This window comes from Musca autumnalis, unplaced genomic scaffold (genome assembly GCF_047663935.1).
Source record: "Musca autumnalis isolate F117 unplaced genomic scaffold, ASM4766393v1 scaffold_1, whole genome shotgun sequence".
NCBI lineage: Eukaryota > Metazoa > Arthropoda > Insecta > Diptera > Muscidae > Musca > Musca autumnalis.
The window spans coordinates 207,029,749-207,048,203 of record NW_027411644.1 but is presented as its reverse complement, the minus strand read 5'-3'; the positions used below and the strand labels follow the sequence as shown (position 1 = coordinate 207,048,203).

Genomic DNA, 18,455 nt, shown 5'->3' with positions numbered 1-18,455 from the left:
TCGTCGGAGACCCCCAATGTGATATACCAATCTTCATATCTCGGCGATATAAGCGATTTTAAGATGTGTGTCCGTCCGTGTGTCCGTCTGTCCATTATAAATTGAAATCAAATTCCAGGCCGCAATTATGGACCGATCGTCACGAAATTTGGTATGGAGGTCGGTTTCACATCAGAATAGATCCTTATTTTAATTGGTGATGATCGTGAAATATTTTGCGCGTGAAATGGACCAAAAACATATTTTTTATCCGATTTTGTAGCTGCTCTGTAGGTCGCAATAATAGTCCGATCGCCTCGAAATTTTAAATAAGATTAGAGGATATGACAAAGAAGAAGTTTGCAATTTCAGATCACGATCAGATAATATTTAGAGGGTTGAATGGACCATAACTTTTGTGTGAAAATTGTGAAAATTTTTAATATACAGCTTATATCTTTTTTCCTGGAAGATACATAGCGAGAAAGTAAACTATACTTGGAAGAGGAACGCTTGACTTTTCTATTGATTTCAATTGTGTTGGTGTACATGATAAGATAACAGAGTTACAGCCTAATATACCGAGTTATTTGTTTGTAGTGTTATCATAATCACGCAATTATAGCTCAATAATCACGAAATTTTCCACGAGGTAAAAGTTTAGGCACAAGAAGTGTCCTACAATTTTGGATGATGATCTGATATTATTTAGCGGGTGAAATGGACCATGACTTTTGTATGAAAAACACAAAAAAAATATTTTTGGTCTATATTTTATTTCCTGGAGGGCATATGCCGGCAAAGTAGACTACATATGGAAATAGAACTACTGATCTTCCCCCTGATGCAAATTGCAATCAGTGTCTGCCATATAACGGGCCTACTGCTTAATATATAATGAGTTTTGTGTAGAGAACCACATTTTACTATTCCCAGTTTTTGCATTATTGCAAATTGCATGGTGCCCTAACATTTTAATCGTTCAATTGGATTTTTATACATACATTACAGCATGGGTCGCTTTGACACCTTTTTGCAAAACGATTCCCCAACCAGGCAAAATCAAATTTTCAACGGTGGCAAAATATCCTTCAGTAAGGTTTGCGACATTTTCTGAGTATTTCAGCCACATAAAACATCTCTACAAGTGGTGTATTAGGGCACGCCGTTCGGACTCGGAGATAAGCTTTGGATCCCATATCATTCAGCGAATATCAATCGGGGTACACTTACTCATTGATATGAGAGAAGTCTCCCTTGTCCCGTCTGAGATGTTTGTGAAACAATTATTATATTACTTTTTGATGATTTTCCAAATTTAATTGGAAAAAAACACTTGCATATTTTTTTGCATATTTTTTGCATGTTTTGATATGACCCCAAATATCGGAAAAGTGGCCTTCAAAACGCCTAGATCCAAAAATTGAGTCCAATCGGATAAGAAATAAAAAACATGCTAAAATCCGATGTCTAATCATTATAGAAGAATGGCATCAAAGACAAAAATTTTCTCCACTAAATTTCACTATAAGTCACCAAAGAAATGGAATTTCTATTTGTATCAAGGAAATGTCGGTATCAAGTTTACCAAAAATCCAATAAACTAAAACATTAGTACATGCTTCTACCATTTCTAAGGTTTGGAAATATTTGAGTTAAGAATACTTGGAATCCTTGTACTTTAGCTTTATTATGTCTTTGGCAACTTTACATTGGTAAAAAAACTCTTCCCTTTTTATGAAATGATAAGGTTCACATTCCAAATCGATTTTACTCACAACTATTTTCATCATTTATTGTGAAAATTGACCTTGAAAATAATCAACAAATAGCAAATAGCAACAATGAGCATTTGGTATTAATTTCACATACCTCTCCTTACAATTAAAAAAAAATATTTAAAAACCGTTGTTTATTTTGGATATCATAATATTTTGATAAACAACTAAAATATTGAGATTAAATTTTTCCAAATAGGGTCACGTTGGCCTGCTTTTATACCCACTTACTAAAGAACAAACTTATCTATTTTTTCATAACTACACGAAGTGGGATCCTATAAACAATATTTGACACTACTTAGTGTAAATTGATATATTTTATTCGACTTTTGGCCATGTTTTTCGAAATTTTGCCACTATGCTTTGTTTCGAACTCGATTTTATGAGCTTTTTTAATGTTTTATAGGAATTTCCAGATGGATTTCATAGTCTTTGCCACATCTTCGATATACATATGTACATCTATTGGAAATGTATCAATGCAAATATTTACATACCTGAATATGTAGCAAAATGTAAACATATAAGTACCTGTACCCATTGTTGAATTGTTGTCAGTTGTGAATAAACCACCAAAGTTTTAAAAGTGTCTTGTGTTCTTATTTCTAATTGTACATGTCCAACAACATCAGCGGAAAATGTTCATTTAGGAAATTGATGAAAATCTTCCTTGAAAAGTTTTCGAGATAAAATACTTCCTACAGATGCCCTCTTTAATAACAGTTTTGATTTCCGACGGCCCACAATGGTTCAGGAATCGATTTTCCTGGCCAAAAATCAAAATTTTGTTTTGTCAAAGATATTTTATTTCTATATGGGATTCGATAGTAAACATATTGAAACTAAGGAAACCAAAAAATTAGGCCCAAATATTGGAAGGTGTGGACGTGGCGTGCCCCTAAAGACGAGCATTTTCCCCATTTTGGGGAAATACGTCATTTTTGCAAAATTCTGGAGAAAGACGAAGCTATTTCTCTGAAACTATAACAGCTATTGTGTTCATTGTTTTTTTGTAAGATAGGTAGGATTGTGGCCTTTAAAAATCGTTTTAGTAAATTACCGTAGCGTTTACCCAACATGATCTATTTAATTTTTCCTCGGGTACTAAATTTTATGAAATTCCAAATTTAGTGGAGTAGAACTTTTGTGGAACAACATGGAACAAAGTTCTGTTTTCACAGAAAGATGCCCGAAAGTCTCCTCTTCCAGCATATATATATTTTTGTACCCGTCCCGTTCCGTCCGTTTAACACTTTTTCCAATTTATTAAAATTACATGTGTAAAAATATGTGTTTTTCTATACTGTTTCCATATGAATTACAGTTTTTTGACACAAATTACAACTTTTTTGAGTATATGAGTTTTTATACGAGTTATATAAGTTTTATTAAAACCCAAGGAGAATTTTTTTAATTTTTGAAAAAATTTAAAATTTTTTTGTAAAATTTTTTTACAAATTTTTGAAAAATTTTTTTTTCGACATTTTTCGAATTTTTTTTTTAGTTTTTTTGGTAATTATTTTGTTTATTTGTTGGCGTTTGACCATCTTTAATACATAGGAAGATATAAAAACCACAAAAACACTCATATTTTGATGAAAAATAGTAAAAAAACTCAAAAGTTTAACTTTGACCTTGAATTTCTCTGCAACTACGCGACCGAACTTAACCGCTTATAATTCGTCTGAAAGCTGATTGTATTATCTGTCTAACAAAAAAAGAATTATGAATATATCTCTATCCGTTCAAAAGTTACAGATTTTTGACCAGGAAAAAACGATTCTGAACCACTGTGCGGCCCATCAAACAAAATGTACGTGTATAGACAAACATGGACGATTACAGTTCAAGCGAGCGACATTTGAGCTAATCTGAAATTTTAAAACGGCCAATGTGTTCCCAGTTTTACCTTGCTGCATTTCTGCAAACTTGATAACCACAGGGAAAACTATCATCTTCTGAGAGGTGTTTTTATCGCGGCATTTGAGTGAGATTGGGTTAGATTTATTCCTTTGGGTTGTATATTTTATGTTGTCAGACTCATTGACAAAACTATCGCCGAAAAAAAAGATCGCATTAAGTGGTAACCAAATCTAGATTTGGTTCATTTTGACGATTTTGTTGACGATTTCCGACCAAACACTTTGTAATAAGCATTGGAAAAGTAGGGTTGCCATAAGTCGGACTATAGGAAAAGTTTGGAATTAACAGCGTGTTTTTGTAAAAATGCTTGCCTGTCACACGAACCGTTCGTACTAAAATGTATACGTTCAAAATTTGGTTCTTGTAAAATTTTAAGAACCATTCGTTTTTATCTGAAAGCTTTCGTCTATTTTATAAAAGCTTTTATATTTCAGGGTTTCCATGATACATATTTTGTGAAATTTGCACAGGCGTCTGCACGTAAAATGTGTTACTTGATGGCAACCCCGATAAACAGATGACAAACAAAAAATAAGAAAAAAATTTAATAAAATTTGTCCAAAAAATAATTGTGATAATATGAAGAAACGGATGTACATATACGCGTGTGCTTCTATGGAAATATATAAAATTGCGTTCCCTTCCAGTTTTCGTGTGTTTTGTGCCATTTACTACTCAAATTATTTAATTTTCATTCAAAACGATGGGTCTTTTCCATTCGTTTATTTTTGACGTATTCGTTCGTCTGATTTTGTTACGAAAACCAAAAAAATTACGAAAATAAAAAGCTTTCATTTGTTTGTCACACGAATACAAACGTCAACCGCTATGAAAACCAAATTGTGTCTTCGTTCATAAAATCGACGAACGAATGGGCAAAATCTTTTTACAAAAACACGCTGTAAATAACTGGCATTAAAATAAAATAAATAATTCGAATATACAATTTTCGAATGCTTTGTGGTATAAATACTAGTTACTAAATACACCCCCTAAAAATTAAATTCTAATATGCCTGATGATCGGGTTTAACCACCCGTGAAACATAGCATAATGGTTGAATGTGCGGGACTTCGGTGGATTCCTAATTTTTCAATGTACCTCTTAGGTCTAAACAGTTCAACACGAAAGAGAATTAATTAAAACTGTTGACAACACTGATTTAGTCTCCATTGGGGATATAAAACATTACTGTATCTTCATTCCCAGAATTTTGTCGGTATAGGTCCACGCCTTCATATAGCCCCCATAGAACGGTACCTCCCGATTTTCGGTATTTTTAAGTTTGTGGCCTTAATATTCAACAGAAATTGCTAAAATTTGGTATTATGTGTTCATTAGGGGTATAAAACTTTCCACCTGAAACTTGTTGGTATAGATCTAGTCCTTCATATAGCCGCCATAGAACCGTACCTCCCGATTTTCCTTATTTTGAAGGTTGTGGCCTCATTATTCCTCCGAAATGGCTGAAATTTGGTATTTAGTCTCAGAAATTTTTCGGTACAGGTGAATAATATCCGACCATTACCTTCATATAGCCTCCATAGAACGGTCTCTCCCGACTTTCGGTATGTTTAAGGTTGTGCCCACAATAATCCATCCAATTGGTTGAAATTTGGTATTTAGTTTTCGTTTCGGGTATTCAACTTTCCCCTCTAAATTTGTCGGTATAGGTTCACGCCTTCATATAGCCCCCATAGAACGGTACCTCCCGATTTCCAATATTTTGAAGTATTTGACCTCAATGTTCCACCGAAATTGCTGAAATCTGGTACTTAATCTTCCTTTGGGCTATAAAACTTTCCAACTGAAACTTGTAGGTATAGGTCCACGCCTTCATATAGCCCACATAGAACTGTATCTCCCGATTTTCGGTATTTTGATGGTGTAGCTTCAATATTTCTCCGAAATGGTTGAAATTTGGTATTTAGTCTTCGTTGGAGGTTTAAAACGTTCCACCTGAAATTTATAGGTATAGGTCTACGCCTTCATATCGCTCCCGTAAAACGGTGCCTCCCGATTTTCGATATTTTGAAGGTTGTGTCCTCAATATTCCACCGAAATGGCTGAAATTTGGTATATCGGTCCACACCTTCGGATACCTTCCCCACAAAAGTTCAAAATTAGCTGTAAAATGGTGTGAACGATAACTCTCGAAGGGAGCAATCGATTTGGTCCAAACTTTGCACATCGTATTATTCCTTCTAGATATATATCTGGTTCGAATATACATCGGTCCACTCCTTCGGGTACCTCCCACACAAAATTGCGGCTCCTTTTACGACGGTACTATTTTTTTCTTGCGCAAGTCCATACTTCCTGAGATATTGGCTACAAAGTTCCACGAAACCCTGACGGCACCAACCAAAATGGCAAATCCGCAAGTAATTCTCGTAGGGAGTTTCTGATTGGTGCAGACTTTGGACATCATATTATTTCATCCAGTCATGTATCAGGTTGGAATATGGACTATATCGGTCCACTTTTTCGGGTACCTCCCACACAAAATTCGGATAAAGTTAAGTTTAAGAACTCTCGGATCGTCTAGAATTTTTTTTCAGCAGATTGCAAATCCGCTAGGTAATTCTCGCAGGAGTTTCTGATTGGTGCTGACTTTGGACATCATATTATTTTATCCAGCCATGTATCAGGTTGGAATATGGGCTATATCGGTCCACTCCTTCGGGTACCTCCTACACAAAATTCGAAAACAGTGAAGTTTAAAAGCTCCTCTCGCATCTTTTTGATTCTTTTTTCTGTATGTTGTTCTAGTGGCCTCATTTTCAACGGTACAATCTTTTTGCGGAGTAAGTCAATACTTCCTGAGATAATGCTCCAAACACCAAAACCCTCCCGCACATACTAAAATGACTATTGTGCAAGATAACTCTAAAACTTTTTCAAAAATTTCTTTCAAACTTAGTTTAACGTAATTTAATATTTCGAGTCCTTTATGAAGAACTTTGGTTACTAAAAATGTTTACTATATGTCAATGATTTGGTATAGCCCCACATTACGGTACATACAGATTTTAAAATCAATATATTTTATATACGGCATAATTATTGTGTTTTGTTTTGGTTTTTTTTTTTTGTCACTGGCTGAGGGTATATCACAGCACAGCTGACTGATACTTTCTTACTTGTTACTTTTTCTACATTCATTTTTTATTTCTTTTGAAAGTCACTTTCTCATGAAAAAGGAAAATTAAAAATATTTTTTTCGCTTTATTTACCTTATAAATATTTGGATTACGCTTTGAATCAGTCAGAGCATCAAATACGGTATACAGTTCATTCAGCATTTTCACAATTTTCATGGCTCCTTCTGGATCGGTGTTCTCTGCACAGTATTGGCCAAAGCCAACAATGCCCGAAAACATTAACGTAACCGAATCATAACTGGAAAGAGAAAAAAAACAGAAAAAAACACAAACCACAAAATGCAATGAGAAAAAAGAGTTGCAAAGTTTTGGTGTTTTTTGTTTGCAATTGAGTTGAATGTTCCAGTTATCATCAATGCCAGACTACAATTTCCATGTTTACTCACCGCTTTGGTGCGACTGGTCTTTGATGTCTCAGTTCATTAGCCACAGATTTTGGTAGCACCGAGTAGAGTAGTCTATTTTGCCAAGTGGAATAAAAGTGCAAACGAAGAAGAACAAGAATACGAAGAAATTGTAAAAGTGTTGTGGTTAATCTGCACTACCGCAGTTGTAGTTTGTATTGCCAATAAAGGCTAATCTCCAAACTTGGTTGAAGAGTATTTGTTGTACTTGTGTACGTACTTTTCCACTGCTAACTGACTGATTCACTACTTACCTATCAGTTTTTTGCTTTTCACTTTCCAAATCTCTAAAGGTTTGTTGCAATTTATCTGTCAGCATTTCCAAGTTTTTGGTTAATTTATATTCGGCTTCAAATTTTTCCGACAGCAAAACTAAATCTCTGGTGGCATCATGCAATGGTACATCGGAGATGTGTAAACCTTTTCTGTAAGGTTGAAAAAAAGAAAACTTTTTGTAAATATTTAACTTTTTGCTTAAGTTAAATTAGCTGAGGTAAATTTTGTGTGACTTCAATAACAAACATTCGGTGTTTTGAAAGGAAACTTTGAATCATTCTTAGCTTAAGTAGGATTTTTTCGAACAATATAACTAAACAAATAAGGGAGTGCTATAGTCGTATGGGGCCGACCATGTGATACCCTATAACACACTCCGTGGACACTAGTTTTCCACGGAATTTCTTTTATGTGGGAGGTACCGGAAGGAGTGGACCGCTAAGCACCATTTTCGAACTTTATCTAAGATTCCACGCAGTATCCGATTAGAGTGTTGTTGTGCTCACCAGCCACAATACAATGTGGCCGTAAGCTTTTCTGAAATTTTGTAAGAAGGTACCTGAAAAAGTTGACCAATATAGTTCATATTCGAACCTAATCTATGCTAGGTAAAAATATTACGATGTGCAAAGTATGGTCCAAGTAAGTTACTCATTTCGCACAATTTTAGCGAAAAAAAAACTTTTGTGTGGGTGCTACCGGAAGGAGTGGGTCGATATGGCCCATCTTCGAACTTTAATTAAGTTTGGACAAAATATTTCGATAGCCAAATTTTGAACCGAATCGGTTGCTCCGTTTCGGGATTTATCATGGGCACCAGTCAGCCCGACAGACGGATATGGATATTGCTAAATCAAATTCAAATTGTCTGAAACACATTTCATCCAAACATACTTGAGGTCTAAAACCAGTGGTTCGATTAGACATATTTTGGTGTTAACAAAATGCTTCTACCCTCTAAGCTGATGGTATAAAAACGTAAAACCTTTGTCGTAAAATAACTCCCTTATGATCATCGACAAGTATCCTTTACTTCTGATGGACTATACAGGCTCCTTTCTGGTAAGTCTATATAGTCTTCTATAAAAGCTTACTTTAGGCCCACTTTAAAGACTCCCTTTAGGGGGTCTATAAAGACTTCCTTTCGGAATTTTTATAAAGACTCTCTTTAGGGGGTCTATAAAGACTTCCTTTAGGAATTTTTATAAAGACTCCATTTATGACGTCTATAAAGACTACCTTTAGGTCCGCAGCGAAAGGTTTGCCAACAAAGATGCAGTTAATTCATAGATACAAGTGATCTGGAAATGCATCAAATTATGCATTTTCACTCATGATTTTTACAAGAGCTTGACTACTGAAAGAAGCACTGCATTTTAACTAACCCTTTAGGCAACCAAAGCACGTGTTTTGATGCAGTGCTTTGGATTGAATTTAAGGCACTCGTCGGAATGTGTTTTTATGCAGTTCAAAGATGCAATAAAAATAATTTATTGTTTGTGTAAAACAAGATTCTTCATTAAATTCAATCGCAACTGAGTTTGTTTCGTCCGCTCTCCATTTAATCCAAGCAGAAATGTTTTTGCTTCATCTGCTAAAAGGGGTTCTTATATTGTCTTCCCATCATCAGTTGATATTTCGGTAAGTACTCCAACAGCACTTCATTAGGAAATTTTCTTCTCGTGAGTTACCGTAAAAATGTTCCCAACTTTTGGTTGTATTTTTTATTTTATATGAAAATTTTAGAAATTGATGCACAATTTTTCTAACTATGAAAAAATTCTGTAGTTGTAGGTATCTACAAATTGGCTTGCTTGCTAGGGATCGCTAAGCAACTGGTTGTAAAATGTATCGAACGGAGTGCCTTTTTCACGACTCTCTTGAACTGCACCCGGATGCAATTTAGATGTGAGAAATGGATGTCAATCGTTGGATCGCATCCAAATGCCGTTAAAATGTAAGGAATTGGAGTGCCTTTTTCACGACTACGATTTAACTGCATCCATATGCTGTTAAAATGTGAGGAAAGGATGTCATTCATTGAATCGCATCCGAATGCGGTTAAAATGTAGGGAATGGAGTGCCTCTTTCACAAGTCCGTTTGAACTGCATCAAAACATGCCGTAGAATAACTAGTCTACATTGCACTACTTTCAATTTATTTTGCTGGGTCCTCTATAAAAACTTCATTTAGTCTATAAATACTCCTTTGAGCTCTTCTATAAAAACTCACTTTAGGTAACCTATAAAAAGTCCCTTTAGGGTATCTATATAGACTCCCTTTAAGTCGTCTATAAAGAATATCTTTAGGTCATCTATAAAGACTATCGTCCATAAAGATTACTTTTAGTTCGTCTATAAAGACTCTCTTTAATGCACCTGTAAAGACATTTATGGCGTCTACAAAAGACTCCCTTTAGATCGTCTACGGAGACTCCTTTTAAGACTTCTATAAAGATTCCCTTAGGGTAACTATGAAGACATCTACAAAGATTTCCTTGAGGGTGAGACTACCCTTCTGGCGCGTATAAACATTTCCCTTAGGGCCTCTATAAAGCTCCCCTTAACGACGTGTATAAAGACTGACTTTAATGTGGCAATAAAGACTCCCTTAGGGCGTTTATAAAGACTCCTTTTAGGGTGCCTATAACAACTCACATTAGGTCGTCTGTAAAGACTCCCCTTAAGGTGCCTATAAATACTCTCTTAAGGCGTCTTAAAAGCACTCCCATAAGGGTATCTGTAAAGACTCATTTTAGGGCGTCCATAGAGACTGCCTTTAAGGCGTCTATAAAGACACCATTTAGGGCGTCCACTTCCATAGGGTATTCTCTAAGACGTCTTAAAAGATATACTTTAGGTCGTGTGAAAGACCACCTTTAAGTCGTCTATAAGAACTCCTTTTTGTCGTCAATAAAGACTCCCTTTAGATTATCTATAAAGATTATCTTTAGGTCGTCTATAAAGACTTCCTTCAGGCGTTTATAAATACTGCCCTCATGACTCTTATAAAGACTCTGGTTAGAGGGTCAATATAGACTCCCCCACGGCGTATACTAAAACTCCTCGTAAGCATTCTATAAAGACTAAATTTAGGCCGTCTATAAAGACTCCGTTTAGGACGTCTATGAAGAATCCTTTTAGGTCGTTCCTTCCTGTTGTCTAAAAAGACACTCTGCTGGTCGTATGTTCCACTCGGGTAGACTGCAGAGACTATCTTCCGATATGCTATGCAGGCTACCTTCTGATATTCCTTTTTGTCGTCTATAAAGACCGCTTTAGGTCATCTATAAAAATTATCTTTAGTGAATCTATAAAGACTCCTGTCGTCGCCTATAAAGACTTCCTTCAGGCGTTTATAAATACTGCCCTCATGACTCCTACAAAGACTCCAGTTAGAGGGTCAATAAATACTCCCCAAGTGCGTATATTAAAACTCCCCGTAGGCATTCTATTAAGACTATATTTAGACCGTATATAAAGACTCCGTTTAGGACGTCTATGAAGAAACCTTTTGGGTGTCTCTTCCGGTTGAATATAAATACACTCTGCTGGTCGTATACTCCACTCTGGTAGACAGCAGAGACAATCTTACGGTATTCTGATATTCCATAAATATTTCCTTCATGTCGTCTGAAACGATTTCCATTGGGTGTATTGGGGTGTGTATTTAAATTTTTCGTTTTGGTCATCTGATAAAATTCTTTAATTTCGCTTTTACTAGACTCCATTCGTTGCCAAATGGAGGTCCGCTCTATTCGGCTTATATGCATATGAAGACTCACTTCACCACATCTATTAAGAATCTCGTTTGGACGCAAATAAACTTTTTATATGGAATCCATTATATTTGTATATAATAGAGTTTTGTAATCAAGTTCCTAGTTCCCTGTACTAGTTCTAAAACGTATGAGTAACATTATAAAATGTAACGCGTGATATTAAGTATACGCAGTTTGTTCCTACAAAAAGTGTGGGCCATTGGAACTGCGAAGTGAACGAGATAGTTCCATATAGTTCATTTGCCACAACTATAGTATGTATATACGATCTTCTAAAAAGACACCCACCATTTGGAAAATATGGACTTGCTTCAGTTCGTTTATAAAAACTTCATTCGGCTTGCCAATAAAGATTCCCTGCAGCTTCGGACTAAAATCTCACCTCCTTCCTGTAGTAATTTCCAACTGTTAATTTGCACATTAAATTATCACCACGAAGATAATGCCAATCCTCAGCATAGGTATAACAAAAACAATTCACTTATGAATGAGTCAGAGTAACATCAACTTATACTTCATTGTCTCGAAGACCATTAAAATTTCACTCAAGCAAATCAGATGTGTTAAAAGTTGTGCTTTTGTTAACACTCCATGGAGGGACATTAAATATTGTTTCTTTTTATTCGTTCACTGCACTGTGATGTTATCCTTTAAAGCGTTTTCCGTTTTTGTTGTTGCTGTTGTTTTGTTTGCCGTCTTCTATGGCCATGTCGATGCTCAGCAAAAAATAATTTGTTAAGTGAATGTGCTATGCTCGACGGTTTTTTGCCTTGGGGTATGAAATGACAGACACCACGGGTTTCCACAACAACAACAGCAACAATAACAAGAATATGTTTGGGCCACTCAGTTCGTCAATCCTTAGACTCAACATTGTTTCGCCAAGTGTGCGGTCTATGAGGTGTGGAAGTGCGTAGCAGAGCGTTATTTACATTTGTGGTGTGGTCGTTGCCGAAAAAACGCACAAACATAAAGTTGAGTAAATCTGTCAGTGGATTTTCTGACAGTTATTAACACTCAGTCTGCGGTTTTTGTTTGTAGTGTTGATGGCAATTTTCTTCATAATGTAAAATAACCTATTTTAAGAACAACATGGACTACAAAAACAACAAAAAACAAACTCATTTTAATAATAATCCTCGTCATAGTTCAGTTCTCCCAAATGCCAATTTGTGTCTCAGCTTATGTTTAACGCTTTGTGGCATTTCAAGTTTCAAGGGGGCATAATCAGCGTAAAAGTTTAACTTATATTGTGACAAATGACCACATTAGCCCATGAAGCCCACAGAGGATGTGACAATCAAACGTTAGGAACATTGTACATAAATGTGGAATGAAAATAATACATACAAATTTTTTTGTGGTTGTGGTTTTTGTAAAAATGGTATACGCCACGAGGAAGTAATTATAAAAGGAACAGATGGAAATCCTTATGTACTAGTTGAATGGAGCCTTTATAGACGAGATGGATAAACCTACAGCTGTCTTAAAGGACAAGCTAAAGGAAATACTTAATAACGAAATGAAGAAGGAATTTACACCGGAATTAAAGAGAGTTTTAATAATCGAGGTGAAAGGCTTCTTTAAAGACGATAAAGGGGAGTCTTTATAGTTAATCAGAAGGGAAACTTTATAGACGACTAGATGAGAACCTTTTTAGACCACCAAAGAAGAGTTTGTAGTGGCGACCAGTAGCAAAGCGTGAATTTTTTTGGATTATTTCTAGGCAAACGTGGATTTTTAAAGAAAAGTTTTGTAGGCTCATCGACAGGCGTAAATTTTTTAAGAATATTTTTGAAGGCAGGTCGACCAGTGTAATTTTTTTAAATATTTTTAAAGGCTCCTAGACAATTATGGATTTTTTAAATATATTTTTGAAGGCTCCTAGACAAGCGTGGATTTTTTAAATATATTTTAGAAGGTTCCTAGACAAGTGTGGATTTTTTAAATATATTTTAGAAGGCTCCTAGGCAAGCGTGGATTTTTTAAATATATTTTAGAAGGCTCCTAGGCAAGCGTGGATTTTTTAAATATATTTTAGAAGGCTCCTAGGCAAGCGTGGATTTTTTAAATATATTTTAGAAGGCTCCTAGGCAAGCGTGGATTTTTTAAATATATTTTAGAAGGCTCCTAGGCAAGCTTGGATTTTTTAAATATATTTTAGAAGGCTCCTAGGCAAGCGTGGATTTTTTAAATATATTTTAGAAGGCTCCTAGGCAAGCGTGGATTTTTTAAATATATTTTAGAAGGCTCCTAGGCAAGCGTGGATTTTTTAAATATATTTTAGAAGGCTCCTAGGCAAGCGTGGATTTTTTAAATATATTTTAGAAGGCTCCTAGGCAAGCGTGGATTTTTTAAAAAAAATATATTAGAGAGCTAATAGACACGCGTATATTTTTTAAATATATTTTAGAAGGCTCCTAGGCAAGCGTGGATTTTTTAAAAAAAATATATTAGAGAGCTAATAGACACGCGTATATTTTTTAAATATATTTTAGAAGGCTCTTAGACAAGCCTTTTTTCAAATATATTTTAGATGGCTCTTAGACAAGCGTATATTTTTTAAATATATTTTAGAAAGCTCCTATACAAGCGTGGATTTTTTTAAGAATATTTTTCACTTATCCTAAAGAAGCGTGGATTTTTAAGAATATTTTTCACTTATCCTAAAGAAGCGTGGATTTTTAAGAATATTTTTCACTTATCCTAAAGAAGCGTGGATTTTTAAGAATATTTTTCACTTATCCTAAAGAAGCGTGGATTTTTAAGAATATTTTTCAATTATCCCAGACAAAATATTTTCAATTATCCTACACAATCGTGGATTTTTTTAAGAATATTTTTCAACTATCCTAGACAAGGGTGGATTTTTTAAGAATATTTCTCAACTATCCTAGACAAGGGTGGATTTTTTAGGAATATTAATCAGATATTGTAGACAAGCGATGATTTTTTAACAATGTTTTTGAAGGCTCCTAGACAATCGCTGTTTTTTAAGAATATTTTTGAAGGCTGCTAGACAGGGATGGATTTTTTAAGATTATTTTTGAAAGCTCCTGGACAAGCGTGGATTTTTAAGAATATTTTTGAAGGCTCCTAGACAAGAATGAATGTTTTTAAGAATATTTTTGAAGGCTCCTAGACAAGCGTGAATTTTTTAAAGAATATTTTTGAAGGCTCCTAGACAAGCGTGGATTTTTATACCCTACACCACTATGTGGGGAGGGTATTATAAGTTGATTTTGGCCAAAAAGTTTGTAACGCATCGAAATAATGGTCGCAGACCCATACTTATATATACCAAAATGAATGTCTCGACGAGCTGAGTCGATCTGGCTATGTGTGTCCGTCCGTCAGTCCGTCCGTTCGTCCGTCTGTCCATCTAAACCTTGTAATCACGCTACAGGTCGCAATTTTGATCGGATCTTCACGAAATTTTGCATGTTGATGGGGGTCCCGGAGGGGAAGAAGCCTATTGATTTTGGTGATGGTCGGATAATATTTAGGGGTCGGAAAGGGCAAAAAACTTAGGTGGATAAAAAGACAACGTTTTTTTTCCAAAGCGAATATCTCAGCTTCTATATGGGGTATACCAAAAGCAATACCTGACAATTAAAGTAGAAAATATCACCTTTCTAATGATGTAAAGTAGGTGCTCCTAGGTGATCAAACAACGAAGATATCACAATAGTAGAAAATAAAACCCCAATTTTCATTTTTGCGATTTTAATTATATTGACGAATATCACAGCTTTAGTTGTAAAATTTTCAAAAGCAAAGCCTGACTATGAAAGTTGAAGATCCCGTCTTTACAATGATGCAAACTAGGTCGGCGTAGGTAACCAAATGACGGAGATATCGCAATAGTCGATATTGCATCCCATTTTCCGATTTTTTTGTAATCACGCTACAGGTCGCAATTTTGATCTGATCGTCACGAAATTTTGGGGGTTAATGGAGGTCCCAAAGAGAAAGAAGCCTATTGATTTTGATGATGGTCGGATAATATTCTGGGGTTGAAATGGGCAAACACTTATTTGGAGAAAGGTCAACGTTTTATTTCAAAGCCAATATCTCTGTTTCTTTTAGAGGTATATCTAAAGCAAAACCTAGCAAGGAAAGTAGAAAATATCACCTTTACAACGATGTAAAGTAGGTTGTCGTAGGTAGTCAAATAGCACAGATATGGCAATAGTCTATAATGCATCCCATTTTCCGATTTTTTTGTAATCACGCTACAGGTCGCAATTTTGATCGGATCGTCACGAAATTTTGGGGGTTAATGGGAGTCCCACAGAGGAAGAAGCCTACTGAATTTAATGATGGTCGGATAATATTCAGGGGTCGGAATGGGCAAAAACTTATTTAGAGAAAAGGTCTACGTTTTATTTCAAAAGCAAAACCTGGCAAGGAAAGTAGAAAATATCACCTTTACAACGATGTAAAGTAGGTTGTCATAGCTGCTCAAACAACAGAGATATCGCAATAGTCGGTAATGCATCCCATTTTCTGATTTGCTTGTAGTCACGCTACAGGTCGCAATTTTGATCGGATCGTCACGAGTTTTTTGGGAGTGGATGCGGGTCCCACAGAGGAAGAAGCCAATTTAGTTTGGTGATGTTCGGATAATATTCAGGAGTCGGAATAAGCGAAAAGTTTATGTGGAGGAAAGTCAACGTTTTTTTCTTATGCGAATATCTCCGCTTCTGGTTGGAGTATTCCAACAGGAATACCCGTCAATGGAAAAAGAAAAGATCTCGTTTATATTGATGCAAAGTATGTTGGCGTAAGTGAGCAAACCGAGATATTGCAAAATTCAGTAATAAACCCAATTTTTCCATTTTTTGTAATCACGCTACAAGTTGGAATTTTGATCGGATGGTGACGAAATTTTGGGGGTAGATGGGGGCCCCACAGAGGAAGAAGCCTATTGATTTTGGCGATAGTCGGATAATATTTAGGGGTCGGAATGGGGAAAAACTCATTTGGAGACAAATTCAAAGTTTTATTCTTTGTGAATATATCGGCTTCTAGTAGTGGTATTCCAACGGCAAAGCCTGTAAATGGAAGAAGAAAATATTACGTTTACATTGGTGTAAAGTAGGTTGGCGAAGGTGGTCAAACAAGGGAGATACAACAATAGTCGATAATGCATCGAATTCTTCAATTTTTTGCAATCAAGCTACAGGTCGTAACTTTGATCGGATGGTCACGAAATTTTGGTTGCTTATAGGGGTCCCAGAGAGAAAGAGGCATATTATTTTTGGTGGTAGTCGGATTATATTCCCTAAAAGAAATGTTTAGCAGTGAAAAGCTTATGCAAAGGGGTAGTGGTGTAGGGTATCACATGGTCGGCCCCATCCCGACTATAGCCTTTGCTCACTTGTTTAAGAATACTTTTGAGGCTCCTAGACAAGCATGGATTCTTTAAGAATATTTTTGAAGGCTCCTAGACAAGTGTGGATTTCTTAAGAATATTTTCGAGGCTCCTAGACAAACGTGGATTTTTAGGAACAAATTCGAAGCCACCTAGACAATCGTGGCTTTTTATACCCTACACCACTATGTGGGAAGGGTATTATAAGTTGGTTTTGGCCAAATAGTTTGTAACGGATCGAAATAATGGTCGTAGACCCATACTTATATATACCAAAATGAATGTCTCGACGAGCTGAGTCGATCTGGCTATGTGTGTCCGTCCATCAGTCCGTCCGTCCGTCCGTCTGTCCATCTAAACCTTGTAATCACGCTACAGGTCGCAATTTAAATCTGATCGTCACCAAATTTTCGGTGTTGATGAGAGTCCCGGAGGGGAAGAAGCCTATTGATTATGGTGATGGTCGGATAATATTCAGGGGTCGGAATGGCAAAAAACTTATTTGGGGAAAAAGTCAACGTTTTATTTCAAAGCGAATATCTCCGCATCTATAATGGGTATATCAAAAGCAAAACCTGCTAATGAAAGCAGAAAATATCACCTTTACAACGATGTATATAGTAGGTTGTCGCAGGTGGTCAAACAAAGAAGAAATCGCAATAGTCGCTAATACAACCCATCTTTTTATTTTTGCGATTTGAGTTATAATGACGAATATCACAGTTTTGGTTGGGGATTTTCCAAAAGCAAAGCCTGACTATGAAAGAAGAATATCGCACCTTTACAATGATTCAAAGCGGGTTGGCGTAGGTGGCCAAATAACGGAGATATAGCAATAGTCGGTAAGACATCCCATTTTTAAATTTTTTTCAAAATCGCGCTACAGGTCGCAATTTCGATCGGATGGTCACGACATTTTGGGAGTTAATGGGGGTCCCACAGAGGAAGAAGCCTATTAAGTTTGGTGATGGTCGGATAATATTCAGGAGTCGGAATAAGCAAAAAGCTTATGTGGAGAAAAGTCAACCTTTTTTTTCTTATGCGAATGTCTCCGCTTCTGGTAGGAGTATTCCACAAAGAAAGCCCGCCAATGGTAGAAGAAAAGATCTCCTTTATATTGATACATACTTTGCGTGAGTGGGCAAACAACAGAGATGTCGCAAAAGTCCGTAATATATCAATTTTTTCATTTTTTGTAATCACGCTACCGGTTGGAATTGTGATCGGATAGTCACGAGATTTTGGCGGTAGATGCGGGTCCCACAGAAGAAGAAGCCTATTGATTGTGGTGATAGTCGGATAATATTTAGGGGTCGGAATGGGAAAAAAACGCATGTGGAGACAAATTCAAAGTTTTATTCTGTGTGAATATATTGGCTTCTAGTAGGGGTATTCCAACGGCAAAGCCTGTCAATAGGAGAAGACAATATTACCTTTAAATTGGTGTAAAGTAGGTTGGCGAAGGTGGCCAAACAAGGGAGAAACCACAATGCATCCAATTCTTCCATTTTTTGCAATCACGCTACAGGGCGCAATTTTGATCTGATGGTCACGAAATTTTGGTTGCTTATGGGGGTCCCAGAGAGAAAGAGGCATATTATTTTTGGTGGTAGTCGGATTATATTCCCTAAAAGAAATGTTTACCAGTGAAAAGCTTATGCACAGCGGTAGTGGTGTAGGGCATCACATGGTCGGCCCCGTCCCGACTATAGCCTTTGCTCACTTGTTTAAGAATATTTTTCATGTCTCCTAGACAAGCGTGGATTTTT

At 36.1% G+C, this 18,455-nt stretch overlaps 1 protein-coding gene across 16 annotated transcripts in view; it reads right to left on the bottom strand.

The window, feature by feature from the left end:
* Gycbeta100B (guanylate cyclase soluble subunit beta-1-like) overlaps positions 1-18,455 on the bottom strand; it is a 649,167-nt gene that overhangs the window by 266,969 nt on the left and 363,743 nt on the right. For all 16 annotated transcript variants that reach the window (XM_073959955.1, XM_073959950.1, XM_073959949.1 and 13 more), the window contains 3 exons: positions 7,506-7,676; positions 7,234-7,305; positions 6,920-7,085 (listed from right to left, as the gene is read on the bottom strand). In XM_073959955.1, the coding sequence (XP_073816056.1) occupies positions 6,920-7,085; positions 7,234-7,305; positions 7,506-7,676 (409 nt within the window). The remainder of the gene's footprint in view (positions 1-6,919; positions 7,086-7,233; positions 7,306-7,505; positions 7,677-18,455) is intronic.